Raw genomic sequence first — 20,066 nt, forward strand, 5'->3', positions numbered from 1 at the left:
CTCTCTCTCTCTCTCTCTCTTTGATCTTCTCTGCAAACTGCTTTCTTATCTCTTGATTCGGCAATTTTTGGATCTTTATCTTTTGTTGTTGTTTGTTATTTGGTTTTTAGGAGCATTAGCAACTAAGGCCATATTGCTCCGGGATATGCGGTGGTCATTCCCTGACCTTTCCACATCCTCCGTATTTGGTGGTGACGGGCTCGAACCCCGGTCTAATCAAGAAGCGTGTGCTACACACTGCTGCTCCTTCCCACCTGGCTACGGAGGTGCCTTTTTTCTTTTTTTTTTTTTTTTGTCTAGTTCTACTCTTTGTATTTTTATTTTCAACTCCTATCTTAAATTTGGCTACCAACAGTTTGTGGTTACTGTTCATACTTACTGTTCAAACTTTTACAGCAGTTTGCACCATCACCTTCTTAAATTTTTCCCATTCCTCATTGGCATCTTCTGTTAATGTACTTGATACTCTCTCTCTCTTTGATCTTCTCTGCAAACTTCTCTCTTATCTCTTGATTCGGCAATTTTCAGATCTTTATCTTTTGTCCAGTTCTACTCTTTTTATTTTTTATTTTCAACTCTTATCTTAAATTTGGCCACCAACAGTTTGTGGTCACTGTTCATACTTACTGAGGGTATAACCTTCATCTATCACCTTTCTACTCCATAATCTATCGATGGTAAAATAATCTATTACTGTTTTATATCTTCCATTCCAGCTGTATCTCGTTATCTTGTGGCTTAGCTTTTTGTCAAACCACATATTACTTATTTTTAATCTATTCCACAAGCACAGATCCACCAGCCTTTGGCCTTCTTCATTTCTTTGTCTATATCTGTAAGTTTCAATAACAAAAAATTCATAACAGATGAAAAAATATATCTCAAATCATAATAGATTTGAGAAAATTCATAATACATGGCAGCATTCAGCATATAGGAACTAACAAGAAGGAGTGCAGGTGCAAGAACTGTGGAAGAATTCAGGTGCCTCAGGTAGTCAAATATCTGTTGTTGTTGTTGTTGACTATAATCATTTATGTACTAATTTTTTCATTTTCCACAAATTTCCAAATTCCTCAAAAAAATTCACACTGGGCAGTTTGGATACTGTCCAGAAACTCACTTGTAAAAGGGTTAATAATAATTGAATTTTGCAAGTCTCATTAGTGTTGCATTTTGGTCAGGGATATGCAAAGGTGTCTGGGTGTGCAGGGGAAAAACTCCCTTTGAGATTCCCCGCCAAAGTTTTTGATAATTTTTCTTATTGTTGCTATGTATTATTATTATGGTAACCCCCCCACCCCACAAACGAGGGCACCTTTACTTAGGTCATTTATTTCCAGGGCCCAGGATAATACCCTCAGTACATTCTGTTTTGCACAGCACTGGTTGTGTTGCATCAATATGATAAATATCAATATATGTGACTTTTTTTACTCTCTGCTGTGGAGAGAGTACAGTGGATAATCTGAGATATATCACTTGGTGATATATTTACTACTGGAGAAAATGTAGCAAGATTTATGTTGTAGGCAGACACTCTCTAAAATAATTAAAACTGAGATGAACAAATAAATATATCATACAAATATATCACAAAATGTACTGTAACAATATTAATTGTAGTGGAGATAAAGTGAGCATTTGAAAAAATCTTATCAATGAGAAAGAGAGAATTATTCTGTTATAATATTACTCTTAAGCGCTGCCCTGCATCTCTGTGAGGTGAGGTGAGGTGCTATGCAGGGTGAGAGCTTGTCTATGCCACTTTAAATTTCACTAAATTGTCAAGTCCTGATTTGTAAAATTTTACATTAAATTGTAAAGTCCAGATTTGTGCTTTTGAAAGTCAAATAACACAATTTTTGTTTCCTTAAAACAGAGGCGATTCTCCTCGAGTTTTTCTATAAAAATTACTTATGTATTTCTTATAGAAAAACTTAAACCCAAGCAACGAACTTTAAAATGCAATTGTTGTCATTTCATGTCAACAAGTGTAATTTACCCATTATAGTGTATGGCATGCATTAATTAGTTATCATTAAATTGGAAGAAAAGTCCAGAATGCTGCCCAGGAGCATTTCTACTGAAACACGATCTCTCTCAAAAAAAAAAAAAAAATTCTGATTTTTGCTTTCCGAAAGTTGGCAGTTACAAGGTGATATTCAGAATCAGCACTCTAGGTTTGAAATGCCTTGTTTAAGAAAGGAAACAAAAAAATTTTAATTTGTTGAATGTAATTTTCTGCAACTAGACATAATTATAGAATTCACATGACTTCTCTCCTTTTTAAACTAGATATGGCCACTTTTAACTATCAAAAGCATTATCAGAATAAAATGTTGCATTGTATTAATATATTGATGTCAGGCTCTTATTATAAGGTAATACTAATGTTATTGAACCAATTAGCCAATGAGTAGTATTTATCATTTTAAATACTCGCATCCAAAAATCATTTAAAAATATTTTTATCCATTAGTGTATGGGGTATACTCCTGATTTTGTCCATCTAGCAATGGCCCCCCATTTAAAGGAAATTAAGCGTAGAGGTATTAGAGTTATTAGTAATGCTGGAGGGATTAATCCACAAAGTTGTGCACAAGCATTGAAAGAAATTGCTGCAAAATTGGATGTTGAATTGAAAATTGCTGTGATTACTGGAGATAACATCATGTCACAGGTAAATATTTTGGATTATTTTTTGCTTTTCCACAAAATTAATACTGTTTTGTATATAAGAAAATATTCCAATTTTTGCTATTATTCTTTTAAAGTATGTCATTATTGCAGAACTTGTATTGTATTATAAAATCATGGAAACAATAATAGAAAGAGTTTTTAATCTGAGTAAAAGAGTGTATTTTGGGCTTTTGAAATTTGGCAAAGATTGGGAAGCAGTATTATACAGTAAAATTTTAAAAAATGTAAATTTTATTGTGAGAATAAATGTAATTTCCTCAGGCAAGTTTTAAGTATGAAATATAGTCTAATGAATAACTTTTAATATACATTCACTAAACTTTATTCAAAATTTGGTCAAAAACATTTTTAGGCACATTTGCATATATATACAATACACACACACACACACACACACACACACACACACATGCATGTGCCCCAATTGTCTTTACCATGTCGATACATCTATCTGACCATCTGTCCATCCGCATGTGACATCTCAACTTCCAGTGAATGGATTTTCATAAAATTTTATATGATGTGGAAACTCTCTGCAATCGAATTGTGGCAGGGTGTGAGAAAATACGAAATATGCCAGGAATTTGGCATCGTCTTCGCGACTCCATGAGATGTCGATGTGAGGCCTGTATTCAAGCAGAAGGAGGACATTTTGAACAATTACTATAAGGTGATGTGAACAGTTAAGTGTCATAGAAAGACCTTCAAAACTCGGAAACCAAGCATTTCTGGAACTATGTTGATATAAAATATTTTTATTGTCTACATATGATGAACTCATTCCTGAAGTTATGCCATGTATTTTTGAGACACCCTGTATATATATATATATATTTTTTTTTTTTTTAATATTATTACATATTTAGTATCGGTAAAGGTTTCCACGTGTTTCAACTCCGCTACCGTTCGTAAATTTTCCCGCCATTGTGATACGATAGTTGTATGCCGTACTAGATAGCGTTAGTTGAACTTCGTTAGCAGTTAAATTGTACGTTTAAATAAATACATATAACGACTTAGATTACAAACGTAATATAATTAATTATATTTAACATAATTAATAACATAACATACTTAATTATAATTAATTAATAAATTAATAGAATCATGACTCAGACCAGAGCAGCAAAGCAAAAGGCTCAAGCTAATGGAAGTGCTGTGGCTCAGAGCAGAACTGAGGGGGGCAGTTGTCCTCTGACTCACAGCCTTATAAAATGCACTGTTTGCTTGATGTTTGCAGAGCAATCGGGTACGGGACATGATACTGCCAAGGGGGATGTCTTTGTATGTGCGCGATGCAAGGAGTGTATCGATATCAGGCAACAACTCGGCGTTCTTGTGGGCCTATATGAGAGCTTGAAGGACAGGGTGGATGCCCTCGAAGAAACTAAATTGAGGGCCCATCAAGCTCTCAGCTGCCCACATCAACGCCAGAGCTTGCACTTGGGCATCGTGTGACACAGAGACAACCCCCAAGGCAGAATGCGCTGGTCCCGAAGGAACTAGTAGTTGTTGGTGACTCTATTGTCAGGGAAACGGGGAAGATGCTTTGTAAAAAAGATAGGTGGAACAGGACCAGGGTATGTCTGCCAGGGGCAAAGGTTGATGACGTTGTAGAGCGAATATCATCTTTTAAGGGCACAAAAGGTGATATAGTTGTACACGTTGGCACTAATAATATTAAGAGTAGGAGACCGGCAGAATTACTTAACAAGTACAGGTCACTGTTGAACAAAAGCCGAGAATTAGGGTTGAATTTGAAAGTGTCTGCAATTCTGCCCAGACACGATAGGAGGGAGTATATGATGAGAGCCTTGTCGATCAATTCGGCCCTGGAAAGATTGTGCAAGGCTCAAGGGGTAGAATTTTTTTCAGCCTGGACTGTACTTGTTAACAGGAGAGATTGCTTCTACAGGGATGGGATACACTTAAATAGAAAGGGTGCAAGAATATTTGCTGATGCTATCGAGGCAGTGTTAGGTGGGTCGGAAAACTGCTAGCTTGGGGGGAGACAAAGACCAATAGATTGACAGTAGCCACTGGCAGAGGTGAAAGAGATTCTTGCACTGCTTCTATTAGAATGAGCAGAAGCCTGAAAAACAAGATGCATGGTATTTCAGAGACTGCTGGGAGCCATTGCGGTACAAGTAAACACATGGGTTGTGTTAGGGTAGCTAAGAATAGAAACAGGTGCAGGTATACTTGCGTGTACACCAATGCTAGGAGTTTAGTAAATAAATTTGATGAATTTGAGGTATTGCTCAAAACATCAAAGGCAGATATTGTTGGGATATCAGAGACGTGGTGTCACACAGATATAAGGGATGCAGAACTGCAATATGGGGAGTACAACGTCTACAGAAAGAATAGACAGGATAGGAAGGGGGGAGGGGTTATGCTATTAGTTAAGAAACACATAAAAACCAAGGAAGTGAAGCCAGTCGATATCGCTGGACAGTGCAGTGTTGAGTCAGTTTGGTGTGACATAAGCATTGGAAGATCAAAATTGAGAGTAGGAGTGTGCTATAGGCCTAATGACTCTGATGAGTATAATAAGGAACTGTACAGGGAAATAGAGTGGGCCAGTAAATCAGAGAGTCTTATAATGGGAGATTTTAATTTCCCAGATATTGACTGGAATTTGGGGGCTGGTTACTCACACACTAGCAGGGCTTTTGTGGATTTATTGGATGATTGTTTTCTACATCAGCATGTTCGGGAGGCAACTAGAGGGAGTAATACTCTTGATTTGATTATCAGCAGTGATTCTTCATGCATTAAGAATCTGCAGATAAATGAACCACTAGGTGGCAGTGATCACAGTGTGCTGAAGTGGGATTTACTGAAAGAGGTAACTACCATTAGGGGTAAAGGGAAGGGTTATTGCTTCCGTAAAGGCGACTACGATGGTCTGAGACAGTATTTAAATTCTATACAGTGGGACCAACTGATGATGTTACCAACAGCAATTTCAAAATGGGAAGCATTCAAAGAACTTATCTTGGAAGCTACTAGGCTTTACATACCAACTAAGAAATATTGTTCAAGGTTTAGGCCAAAATGGATGTCAGATGAACTAATGAGGCATATGGCAGAGAAGAAAAATGCATGGGATACTTACAAATTAACACATGACACAGAAGCCTATGATAGATACAAGTTGATATGCAACAAGTTACAAAGGAAGTTAGGCAGGCGAAGGCAGATTACGAGAAATCCTTGGCAAGGGATGCAAAGAAAAACAGCAAAGAGTTCTTTACTTATGTAAACTCTAGAAGGAAGCGGATGAATCAGATTGGTCCACTTGATATTGATGGGTCAACTGTTGATGATCCTGCTCAGGTAGCTAACAAACTAAATGAATATTTTGCATCGACATTCACACATGAGGAGTTATTCACCAAGGGGAATGCCAGAGGTGTATTCAACTCTAGCAGTAAGCTACAGAATCTTGAAATAACTGGGAGTAAAGTGGAGGAGAAACTGTTAAAGATAAACACAAGAAAGGCACCCGGGGTGGATGGGATCTATCCAGTTATATTAAAGGAGGCAGGGCAGCAAAGGAAGTAAGCAAACCCTTAGCCATAGTTATGAGAGCTTCCTTGGACTCATGGGAGGTACCCATGGACTGGAAATGTGCAAATGTGACCCCAATTCACAAAGGAGGATCAAAGGCTGAAACAAGTAATTATAGACCTGTGAGCTTAACTTCTGTTCCAGGAAAATTAATGGAGGCACTGGTTAAAGAAGCACTGCAGGATCATTTAGACAAGATTTCAGTTATAGCTCAGACACAGCATGGTTTTGTTAAGGGAAAGTCTTGCCTGACCAACTTGATTGGATATTATGATGCAGTCACAAAAGAACTGGATGCAGGGAATAACTTTGATATTATATACTTGGATCTTAGAAAGGCTTTTGATACTGTTGCACATGGAAGACTGCTACACAAATTGGAGCAGTGTGACATTGGAGGCAAATTGCTGCTATGGATAAAGGGGTTGTTGAGGGGGAGAAGACAGAGAGTGGTAATCAATGGACACTGCTCATCGTGGACTGATGTTATTAGTGGAGTCCCTCAGGGCTCAGTGTTGGGTCCATTGTTGTTTTCTGTATTTATAAATGATATTGATGATGGTATATCAAGCTTAATGTCCAAGTTTGCAGATGATACAAAGGTTGGCAGGGTTGTCAAGGACACTACTGACACTATGCTGCTGCAACAGGATCTGGAAAGGTTGAGCAGATGGGCTGAGAGGTGGCAAATGAAGTTTAACATTGACAAATGTAAAGTACTACACATGGGAAACAGCAACCCCAGAGCAATGTATCAACTCTGTGGTACTACACTGACAGTGGTAGAGAATGAAAGGGACTTGGGGGTGGTTGTGCAGGCAGATATGAAGTTCTCTGAGCAGTGCAGACGGGCTGCAAGAGTAGCTCATGGAGTATTGTCAATGATATACAGGAATTTTTCCAGCAGGGATAAGGAGGTGATTGTTCCATTGTATAAGGCAATGGTCAGGCCACACCTAGAGTACTGTATACAGGTCTGGAGGCCTCATTTTAAGAAGGATGTAGAGCTGCTGGAACGAGTACAGAGAAGGGCAACAAGATTAGTGAATGGAACAAAGGGGTGCTCTTACGAAGAAAGGCTTAAGTTTTGCAAATTACAGTGTCTGGAGACTAGGCACCAGCGAGGTGATCTGATAGAGGTGTATAAAGCCTTGAATGGTTTAAGCATGCTCAATGCTGATGGGATTCTTCCTCTAGCTCAGAAAAATCACCTGAGAGGGCATAAATTCAAATTGAGGAAAGACAGATCTAGGATAGACGTGCGGAAATTTGCCTTTAGCCAGCGGGTGGTTGGTTGGTGGAACAGACTGCCATCCCTTGTGGTGGAGGTTGATAGACTAAATAAGTTTAAGGCTCAGCTGGACAGGTATTTTGAACGAACAGAGGGGTGAAGTGGAAGTGGGTTTTTTTTTTTTTTTTTTGGCTGATGCTGCATAAGCTTGCTTTCTTGTATCAAATGCCTCTACTAATGCTAATGCTAATATATATTTTCATGAAATTTCATATTTGGGCCTTTTAAAAATATTTGTTGAGCCTTTCCAAATTTCATTAAAATGGGACAAATAGAAATCTGGACATTATTAATTCCTTTTTCCATACAATTGTATGTAAAAAAGAAATTCATACATTAAATGTAGTTTTAACAGAGTATTGTTAGATTTAGACAGTCTATGCAAGCATCCCATGTATTGTTATGTAAGAACTCATGAAGTATATATATCTTCATGCTTGTGAAGAGATACGTATATATAGAGAGAAAATAAACAAAACAAAAAAAAAAAAAAAAAAAGAGTAAAGCATATGGGAGGAGAGAAATAAATCTTATACAGTTGTAATTAAACTGAATGTCTAAGTTTTTAGAGAATGTAAAGCTGTAGTGTTAAAGTTTTAAGCTTTCTGTAAAGTTATAGAACACCCAAATTTTAATTCTTGTCTTTTTATTAAGTCTTATCTTAATAATTAGTTGATAAGGCTATATCTGTTTTTTGCGTCTGTTAATCACAGAAAAAGAAAAAAAATATCTAATTAAAAAAAATAAATCGAAAGCACGCCTATCCTTGCAATCCTAAAGAACTTAATAAGTACAGGGTAATTGAGAAAAAGTCACAAGTTAAGGTTAAATTTAAAAATTCCAGCAATTTTGCCCACAAAATGCAATATGAGGAAGTACATAATGAGAGCACTGTCAATTAATTTGGCCCTGGAGAGAACATTCAAGGCTCATGGGTTAGAATTTTTCTCAGTGTGATCTTTGCTTGTTAAGGAGGAACTGTTTTACAGAGATGGGATACAATTAAATAAAAGGGGTTGCAAGAATATTTGTCTTGCAACCCCTTAGGCAGGTTGGAAAACTGTTAGCCTGGAGAGATACACAGAATAATAGATTAACAGCTGCAGGCAGAAGTATTCTTGTACTGTTTCTATTGGAACATGGAAAGCAAGCTGTTGGAGATTATAAGGGGTCATCGAACAAACAAATACATGAGCAGTGTTAGGATTATTTGTAGTAAAAACAGATGCTATACTTGTGTGAACACTAATGCTAGAAGAATAATAAATAAATCATCAAATCATTAAATGCAGATGTTGTGGGGATATTGGAAACACAGCCTCTCTCTCAGATATAAGAGATGTAAAATTTGAATTTGGGAAGTATTTAGTATTAGTATTACTAGTGGCAAATGATGCAATAAACCAAGCTTATACAGCATTAGCCAAAAAAAAAAAAAAAAATCCCATTTCACTTATCCATCCCCTCCAATATTTTGTCTAGTTCTTCCTTGAATTTATTTAAACTACCAATTTCCACCTGTTGTTGTGGAAAACTTGTTCCAGCAATCAACCACCTGTTGGCTGAAGGCAAGCTCCTGCACATCTATTATGCAACCATCCTTTCCTCAATTTGAATTTATGCCTCTTCTTGTGCATAGTCTGAGCAAGAAGAAGAATCCCATCAGCATTGTTTGCTCAAGCCATTCAAAGCCTTAAGCAGCTCAATCAGATCACCTTGCAGCTGCCTAGTATCCAAACACTGTAATTTTGCAGAACTGAAGCTTTTCTGGTAAGAGTACCTTTTTGTTCCGCTCACTAATCTCATTGCCCTTCTTTGTACTCATTTGAGCAGCTCTGCATGCTTCCTAAAATGAGGCCACCACACCTGTATGTACTCAAGATGTGACCTGACCATTGCCTTATACAATGGGATAATTGCTTCCTTATCCCTGCTACCAAAATTCCAGTATATCATTGCACTGCTTTGAGAACTTCATATCAGACTGCACAGTTACTCACAGGTCCTTTTCATTTTCCACTATCTGAGTGTAGTACTACACAGTTTATGTTATGAACTTCTCTGACTGTGTGGTTAGCCTGGAGTATAAATAGAAAATTTATTTATTTATTCTGCAATTACTTCTACCCATATGCAGTACCTTATATTTGGGTATAAGTAATAGAAGACCTAGATTTTTCCATATTGAAAAGCCTTTGCTTGGCCAAGTGAACCTGTCGGAGGGAAAATAGTTTACAACAAAAACAATAAATTGCATCATTTGTTATGGAGTGAACTAGCCAAGATCTTTCAATCACTTCATTATTACTTAAGACTGTTATAAAAATTTGTTGAAAACTGCCGACCATCACTTTGAGGAACTGAAAATCTGAATCAGATATTTTCTCAGGCCCTTTTTTTAACAATAAGTTGTCTAATGTTATCATTTAAAACATTTGGCCATAAAAACGGATCATTAGAAATCTGGGTAGTAACACTATTAATAATTACTGATACATCTTGCACACACCATATTGGAGATTTCTTTTCTTTATTCTTGCAAGTACGCAACAGAGAAGTTGAAGATGAAGGAGGAGCATCAGTTTCACAAGAAGTTTTATATGTTTTAAAAATTTTCCTCGATGTAAAGTGGCCCATGGTTTTTTGACTGTTTTTCATTCTGCTCATATTTGAATTTTTCTCTTTTTGATGTTCTCCCAGCCACTCAATTTTCTTTTCATGTTTCCACCCATTATTTCAGGGTTGGTAATTTTTGAAAAGTTTTGACCAATTAACAAAATCAGAGATGTATTGTAAAACGAATTTTGACAAAATTGCACAAAAATAATATTGAAGTTAATTAAACTGCAACATTGAATGCATGACAATTTCAAATTTATAAAATAAATCCAAAGAAAAATTCAGTACAGTAAAACAATAAAATTTAATGAATTTAAATGAAGGTTCTTCAATAAATAAATAAACAAATAATCTAAAATGTCCTCTCCAAAGTAAAGACCTTACCTTTAAATCAAAGAAGCCAGTTAATCTCACTTTGCATGTTGATAAAAATATATATTTGCTTCTTCGCAGTTTGACAGATGCACTTAAGTGAGATGAAAGGAATAAATAATTTTCTTTCTGAAATAATTGTCCTTAAATGCAAGAGGGTGAGGTGTGAACGTTTATTGTAATTTTGATTTGACATTTTGAGCTTTCATATCTACACTTTTGACTGAATAATCAATGCCTACCCTCAGCATTACAAGGGTGATTACCAGAATTTTATGGTCCAACTAACAGCACACCAGCATGTATTTCTGTGCTCAACATCATTAAGGGAATTATGGATTACTGTACCTATCGCTGTGGTATATTTGTATAATTGTAGACAGTGAAAACCTAACAGTACAATAAATAAGAAAAGATATTTTGTATTTGGGTTAGAGAAAAAGTAGAAATTTGATATTGAACGTTAGACGTAAAACAAGGATGAATTTTGGGAGGATCTGAGAGAACTAATAGAAAAAATTCCTAAGAACAAAGAGATATTTCTAATGGGAGATTTCAATGCAAGAGTAGGAACTGAACAAGTTAGCAAAGTTATTGGAAGATTTGGAGAGAAAGAGAGGAATGACAACGAAGATAGACTATGCAATCTTTGTGAACAGTTTTTATTTTATTATTATTATTATTATTATTATTTTATTTTATTTTATTATTATTTTATATTATTTTATTTTATTATTATTTTATTTTATTATTATTTTGTTTTTATTTCTATATTAGAACCTCCCTTCCTTGAGGTCCTAGCTCTTCCCTTTCTTACCTCCTTCCCTTTGCCCCATTTCCTTTCTTGAGTTCTCACCTTCCTTGCTTTCTCGAGTTCTCTGCTGGGTGGACTGGACTTCAACAGGCATCCCTCTACTGACTTGGTTCGGCGCATTGTGACATGGATGGATGCTGGAATGCCTCTTCCTGGTGATGGGGCTTTCCAGTAACTGAGAGACCAGATGAACAATATGAACGACACTATATTCATGGTACATGCACTACTCATATGCTCATCTGGCCTTGGCAGATTTTGTTTCTTCACAGTGGCACTTTTGCGCAGTTTTGTGGGGGACCATTGGCACCGCTGACAGATACACACTATGTCCACTATGTGTGGTACTCCACTCAGGTTTGTGGAAAATGAAAAAGATTTGTGGGTAATTGTGCCTTCTTCCCTTTGCCTCATTTCATTTCTTGAGTTCTCTCCTTCCTTGCTCTGCTGGGGAGGATTGGACTCCAATAGGCATCCCTCTACTGACCTGGTCCGGCTCCTTGTGACATGGATGGATGCTGGAATGCCTCTTCCTGGTGACGGGGCTTTCCAGTAACTGAGAGACCAGATGAACAATATGAAAGACACTATATTCATGGTACATGCACTACTCACACACTCATCTGGGCTTGGCAGATTTTGTTTCTTTACAGTGGCACTTTTATGTGGTTTTTGTGGGGGACCACCGACACCGCTGACAGATACACACTATGTCCACTATGTCTGGTATTCCACTCAGGTTTGTGGAAAATGTAAAAGATTCGTGGGTAATTGTGCAGCCAGATATAGAGTTCTCTGAGCAGTGCAGACTGGCTGCCAGGACAACTCATGGGGCTTTGTAAATGATATACAGGAATTTAGCTAGGGGATACGGGTGATTATCCCATTGTATAAGGCAATGGTGAGGCCACATTTTGAGTACTGCGTACAGGTCTGGAGGCCTCATTTTAGGAAGGATGTAGAGCTGCTGGAATGAGTAGAGAGAACGGCAACGAGATTGGTGAAGGGAACAATGGGATACTCTTGCCAAGAGAGACTTCATTTCTGCAAATTGCAGGTCTGAAGAGTAGGCACCTCCGAGGTGATCTGATTGAGCTGTTTAAGGTTTTTGAATAGATTGAGCAAGCTCAATGCTGATAGTATTCTTCCTCTTTCTCAGGTCACACACATATGAGAGGGCACAAATTCAAATTGAGAAGGACAGTTGCAGAATAGACGTACAGAATTTGCCTTTAACCAGGTTGATTCGCTGGAACAAACTTCCATGTTGTTGTAGAAGTTGATAGCTTAAATAAATTGAAAGTAGAATTAGACAAACTATTGGAGGCGCCTCCGTAGCCAGGTGGGAAGGAGCAGCAGTGCGTACCACACGCTTCTTGATTAGACCGGGGTTCGAGCCCGTCACCACCAAATATGGAGGATGCGGAAAGGTCAGGGAATGACCACCGCATATTCCGGAGCAATATGGCCTTAGTTGCTAATGCTCCTAAAAACCAAACAACAACAACAACAACAACAACAACAAACTATTGGAGGTAATGAATAAGTGAAATGAGAGGCCTTTTCTTTTTTTTTTTTTTTTTGCTTATGCTGTATAAGTTTACATCATTTGCCACTGCTAATGCTAATTGTTTAGGGAGGTGGATGCTAGAAGTTTGATAAACTTTAACAGGGAGCTAAGTGATGTTTTGATAACTAAGATGTGGAAGAGAAATTGTTGTAGCTAAACAAAAAAAAAAAAAAAAAGGTGCCTGAGGTGGAAGCGATCTATCCAATTATATTAAGTGAGACAGCAAAGGAGGTGGTAAGCAAACTCTTAGCCATAATTATGAGAGCATCTTTGCATTCAAGGAGATTCCTGTGGACTGGAGATGTGAGTCTATTCCCAATTCATAAAGGGGATCAAAGGTTGACATAACTAATTGCAGAACTTTTAGCTTAACTTCTGTTCCAGGGAAAATAATGGAGTCACTTGTTAAAGAAGAAATGCAATACCATTTAGGGGAGTGCAGTTATACTGCAGTAACGGCATGGATTTGTTGAGGGGGGGGAGTCTTGTCTGACCAATTTGATTGGATACTACAATGCAGTCAGAAAGGAACTGGATGCAAAAAAACAGTTTTGATATCATATTTCAGGAAAGCTTTTGATAGCGATGCATATAAAAGACACATGCAAATTGGAGCAGTGTGGCATTAACTTAAGCCATAGTAAAAAAAAAAAAAGAAAAAAAAAAAAGTAAATTGCAGCCATTATCAACCCACTGCAGGATGGAAGCCTCCTCAACAATTCATGCTGAGGGAAATGGACCATAATCTGCCACGCTGGTCCAGTGCGGGTTGGCAGATCGACCGTATTTAGCAGTCAGGGGCTTGAACCCCGTCCTACTCAAAGAGCGTGTGCCGCTGCACTCCCGCTCCTGACCACTCGGTTACCGCTATGGCTTAAGTGATGGTTGAGTGGGTGAAGGGTGAGAGTGGTTATCATTAATCACTGTGCTTTGTGGACTAATGTTATTAATGGAGTCTTCTGTGGTTCATTGCCGGGCTTTGTTGTTTTCTGTATTTATTAATAATCCCCAGGGGCTCACATCTAATGAGTATGGGCTTGGCACACCCAGGGCCCTGAACTGGATATCATCATTCTTCTCTTTCTTGGTGATTCCCTTTTACTTCTCTCTCACTCTCTCTCTCTCAGGGTAACTCAAATTTTTTTTTGGCTGGTGCAGCATAAGCCTCAGGCTTCCTTGCACTATATGGCTAATAATAATAATAATAATAATAACTAGGGGGTTTCATCCCCTGCTCACTTCTTTTGATAAAATAAACTAAAATACTTACAGAAGCTTTCGACTCTGTGTGTGTGTGTGTCTCTTCCTCAGCTATAAATAAATAAATACGTTACTATATCTATATAATATCGGTGTAGATACACCATAGACAACTCTTAAAGAAAAACTACGATTGTAGTGTGAAAGGCATCATTTCATTTATATCTTGTATTGTGCTCATCCTTCACGAGTTACCATGTATTGCACTACCTCGAATAAGTAACACTTCACTAATAGAGAAGAATATTGTCACTTATATTCAGTGGGCGCCTTTCACACTATGATCGTAGTTTTTCTTTATGAGTTGTCTATTGTGTATCTACACCGATATATTTGATATAGAATCTTAAACTCTTAAAATATGCCTTATTGCATTTAGTTTATTTAAATAAATACATTACATATGGAAATCAAGAATGGTACTGTGTGGTCATGTTAGATAAACATAGCACGTGACCACAGTAAAACAAGCTTCTGTTGCGTATTTTTGTATTTGTTACATATTACTTCATAACCCGCATCTCTCTTCTCCCATTGGCTGAATAAATATCATTAGGAGGAAAATTATTTTAATGTATAGAAAGATAATAATAATGATGATTGACATAGTGGTACCCAACACTGGCAAGCTGCAGAAAACCCATGGAGAAAAAATCAGGAAGTACACGAATCTAAGACAGGAGATCAAAGAGATGTGGCATATGCAACGTCACGACCATGCTGATCATCATGTCAACCACAGGTATGGTGCCAAAGACCCTACATAACAGCCTAGCTGCAATAGGTCTCCAGCGAACACCTACAAGGAACTCCAGAAAGTCGCAATCCTGAACACCTGTAGGATAGTCAGAGAGTTCCTCGACATAGGATAGCCAGAGAGTACCTCAACACCAAACATAACAACAAACCACGCTGTGTACTTGGTAGCAATACCCATCATGAGGTGGAACCCCCAATCAGGGAGAAATAATATAAGAGCAATAATAATAATAATAATATTCATGAAGACAAATGAGGCTTACTGTCTAAGTTTTCAGATGATATGAAAGTTGGTGGGGTGGTTAATGACAGTAATCAAAGTATGCTACTGGAACAAGATCTAGAAAAATTAGGTAGATTGGCTGCGAAATGGCAATTGAAGTTTAACGTCGACAAATGTAAGGCACTGTATATAGACAGCAGTAATCTCAGATTAATGTACCAACTGTGTGGTACTGTATTCAGGCTAGTTGAAAATAAAAAAGAACTTGGGAGTAATTATGTTATCATATACAGGAATCCCTCGATTAGCACGGGTTCGATTAGTGTGAGACTTGAATTAGCATGGTTTATATTTAGCTACCAATTTTTGATTAGCACGAATCAAAATTTCGATTAGCATGGTATTTTGGCTTGGCCTAAAGAAACCGAAGCTGAAGATGCTACAAAAGTCAGTACTAAGCTACGAATGTAAATACACTGCTAAAGTATACATAACATTAGAGAACGTTATAGAAACACATCGCTTGTTTTCTTAGTGAGTCCAGGGCTCTGTTCACAAAAGGGAGTTACAAGAATCCCTCAATTAGTGCAATTAATTGGTTCCACGAAAATGGTGCGCTATACGAAATCGCGCTAATTGAAGTTAATAATCAATACAAAATAGCCTATTTTTGTTCCAAGACCTACAATATACCAATCAATATTTTTTTATGGCAATTTAATGTACAGCAGTATAAAAGCAAAGGATAATTATAAATATTTGCAGTACAGTAATCAAAAGTTTTTTGAAATTAAAAAATTACGATATATATAACTCACTTTATTTCTTTGTAAAATATTTCAGAAGGCTAGTTTGCGCAGACTTTTCTTTCTTCCTTTCATCATAAATTTGCTTGTATGGATACACATCTATTTCAGTGTTCCTGTGAATTTGCATACTGTGCTCAATGTCTGAGGATAAAAGGAAAAGTGTATCTGATAGTGCCTTTGGTAAAAAGAAAAGAAAATTGATAATGTTAGATGAAAAAATTGAAGTCATAAAAAGATCTGAAGATGGTGAGAATAAAATACAAATTTCTCAACATCTTGGAATGCCTGAATGAATCAATGGTTTGGACGATTTTAAGTAAAGCCAGTGCATATAAGGAAAAGGTAAGCTCGCTTCATTTTCAGCATGCACACGAACCACAAGAAATAGAAGTGTTACAATGATTGAGATGGAACGTTTTTTAGCCATTTGGATAGAAGACTGCAATTAAAAAAGAATTCCAATCTGCACAATGACCATAAAAACAAAAGCCTTGAGTATTTTTTCAATCTTAAAGGAAAAGTCAACAATAGAAAACTTGGGTAGAACGATAACTGAAGAAAATGTTCGAGCAAGTTCTTCAAAAGAAAAAGTGATTGAAGCAGAAACGGAAGAAAATTTCACTACCAGTAAAGGCCGATTTGAACGTTTTAAGAAAAGAACAGGACTGCATAATGTTGCATTGACTGGAGAAGTGGCAAGTGCAGATAAAGATGCAGCTACAAAATATCCCGAAATTTTAAAGAAAATTGTTGATGACGGCAGTTACACAGATCAACAAATATTTAATGTTGATGGCCTTTTTTGGAAATGAATGCCAAAGAAAACCTTTCTAGCAAAAAAAGAAAAGGCTCAACCAGGCTATAAAGTTTCCAAAGATAGAATAACACTTTTATTGGCAGGCAATGCAGAAGGTGATTTGAAATTAAAACCCATGGTTATCTATAGAAATGAAACTCCCAGATCTTTCGGTAAAGGTTTTAATAAAGCAAGCCTACCTGTTGTTTGGCGCTCTAATAGAAAAGCTTGGGTCAAGCTTTTCTATAAGATCAAGGCATAATAGCTACTTTTAAGGCCTATTATTTACACAGAATGTTTGCTTAAGAAATTGAAGCAACAACTGAAGATGGTGCAGTTTCTTTAGTTGAATTTTGGAGAAATTACATCTGGAAAGCAATAGACAATATTCATGAGTCATGGTCTGAAGTAACATCCAGCAATATGAGAGCAGTTTGGAAGCATATTTTGCCCCAATGCACAAATGATTTCTGTAGTTTCACTCATGTCAACATTGTTATTGATGAAATAAGAAATATTGGAAGAGATCTAGGCTTTGATGAAATCGACAACAGTGATGTTCGTGAATTGCTGGAATCACATTCAGAACAATTAAGTGATTCTGACCTCCTTAATATTGATGAACAACGAGCATATGACGAGGTAGAAATTTGCGAGGAAGAAAATGTTCAAGAAAAGAAGTTGGCATTAAAAGAACTTCAAGAAATATTTCGTGCATCTGAAAATTTGAAACAACTAATCATGAATGCAAACCCAGACATTGAGCGCAGTATGCAAATTCGCAGGAACACTGAAAAAGATGTGTATCCATACAAGCAAATTTATGATGAAAGGAAGAAAGAAAAGTCTGCGCAAACTAGCCTTCTGAAATATTTTACAAAGAAATAAAGTGAGTTATATATATCGTAATTTTTTAATTTCAAAAAACAGTTGATTACTGTACTGAAAATATTTATTATTATCCTTTGCTTTTATAATGCTCTACATTAAATTGCCATTCAAATTTTTTAAAAATATTGATTGGTATATTGTAGGTCTTGGAACGAATTAGGCTATTTTGTATTGATTATTAACTTCAATTAGCACGATTTCGCATAGCGCACCATTTTCGCGGAACTAGTTAAATTGCGCTAATCGAGGAATTCCTGTATAAGGTTCTCTGAGCAGTGGAAATAGGCTTCCAGAACAGCTTATGGGCTTTTGTCAATTTTATGTAGGAATTTTTCCAGTAGGTATGAGATAAGTATCCCATTGTATAAGGCAATATTTAGGTCGCATTCTGAGTACTGCATATGGGTCGGGAGTCCTCATTTTCAGGAAGAATATGGATGTGCTGGAACAGATGCAGTGAAGGGCCGCAAATTGGTGAGGTGAATAAAAGGGTGTTCTTACCATGCAAGCTTCAGTTCTGCAAATTGCATCATCTGAATGAGCACTGCAAGGTGATCTAGTCGAGACATATGAGACTTTGACAGGATTTAGCATGCTCACTGCTGATGATATTCTTTCTCTTGCTCAGATTGTGCCCAAATGAGAAGTCATAAATTCAAAATTGAGGAATGCTAAATAGATGTCTGGGAATTTGCCTTCAGTCAGTGGGTAGTTTGTTTTTGGATCAAGTTTCCATATGTTGTTGTGGAAGTGGGTTGTTTCAATAAATTCAGGAAATACCAGATAAACTATTGGAGGAGATGGACAGGTTGAAAGGGGAAGGTTTTTTTTTTTTTTTTTTTGTTGCTGATGCTGTATAAGCTTGCTTTTTATAAGCTTAGCATTTACCACTACTAATACACATATTAAGTGTAATATATTATGTACATCAACTTATTCAACCTAATTTTGAATTAGGTGTTATGTTTTTCCTTTGAACAAATTGCTGACAAAATAGTTAAAGTAGCTTTACTCATTCTTTGATATAGGTATGCACTTTGATTGACTGTGTAAGTCCATCATCTGATATGAGTATAATATTAAGCTACTATACTTAATATGAATATAGTATTAAGCTACTATACTTAATACGAGTATAGTATTAAGATGTTCTTGTGGATCTTGAGGGCACTCTTCGGATCTTTGACCTTACATGGTTCTTAGCGCCGGATACTAGAGGAGGCCAAGCGCTTGACCTAATATTCCATAATCTACCAGACATCAAGCTCCTGCCTAGCAATTTCCAGTTTCAATCAGATCACCTGCCAATTGAATGCCAGTTATCCATGCATGTCAATTCCCCTGAGTTACTTGATGAGTATGTTGCTGAACTGCCTAGGGTTGCCTTCTCTACTAAATATCTCAAGCCAGACATCATTTTACAGTGCTTGAGCAGATTTGACTGGGGATGCCTCTATTCTGAGTCGATAGAGGATGCCACTATGGCCTTATCCAAAAAATTGAAGTTAATTGCACTCCATGGTGCATCCAAGAAAGTTAGGATTTGTAGCAAGTCGAATCGGTGTTTTAATAAGGAAACCAAGTTGGCCTTCATCAGGAAGCAGAAGGCCTACCGGAAATGGCAGAAATCTCAACTTTCCTCAGACCTCACTATATTTAAGAAAGAAAGAGCTTACTTCCTAAAAAAGAAAAGACAAGTTCTAAACCAAGCTGTTCTTGATAGGTTGAAGAGGGGTAGAAGGATTCTATCATACCAGACAAACCATCATGTCATTGATCAAAAGTTTGTCCAGGAAGGGTTACAGTGCAACCTCCTGCAGGCAAATTTTCCAGATTCAGATTCCCCTCCCTCACAGGAGGACTGCATACCTAGGGCACAGATGAATGATATAGAAATATCTAGGGAGACCCTGATTGATGTCATCAACAAATTACCTAACAAAGCTACTGTAGGACCAGATGGTTTCCTCTTATTCATAGTAAAAATATGCAGCACATACATTGTTGACTATCTACTCCAAATTTTCAGACGAATCTTACAATCTGGAAGAGTTCCATCAATTTGGAGATCTTACCATGTCAAGCCCATTCCAAAGATTAGGAAACCCAAATCTCCAAAAGATCGGCGACCAATTTCCATTAGTTGCTCTTTATTTAAAATCTTTGAAAAAAACGATAGAATATACCTACCAGCTCTCTTTACTATTCTGAAGCACTATTTTTATCTGGCAGATACCCTGCTACAAATCTTGAAGTCCATCGTACTTCTCAGACATCTGTCTATTACTGTCAATGATTTCCAGGTAACTTTCGATGTCACAAGAGGCATTCCGCAAGGGAGTGTGCTTTCATTAATTCTCTTCGCAGCAGTTTTGGAATTTTT

The 20,066-nt window shown here is 37.0% G+C and overlaps 1 protein-coding gene across 3 annotated transcripts in view; it reads left to right on the top strand.

The window, feature by feature from the left end:
* Positions 1-20,066, top strand: part of LOC150078025 (uncharacterized) — a 442,574-nt gene that overhangs the window by 70,796 nt on the left and 351,712 nt on the right. For all 3 annotated transcript variants that reach the window (XM_090384338.1, XM_090384339.1, XM_090384340.1), the window contains exon 3: positions 2,483-2,683. In XM_090384338.1, coding sequence (XP_090240464.1) covers positions 2,483-2,683 — 201 coding nt within the window. The remainder of the gene's footprint in view (positions 1-2,482; positions 2,684-20,066) is intronic.

Source organism: Mastigoproctus giganteus, chromosome 11, assembly GCF_048544385.1.
Source record: "Mastigoproctus giganteus isolate SK-2022 chromosome 11, ASM4854438v1, whole genome shotgun sequence".
Lineage (NCBI taxonomy): Eukaryota > Metazoa > Arthropoda > Arachnida > Uropygi > Thelyphonidae > Mastigoproctus > Mastigoproctus giganteus.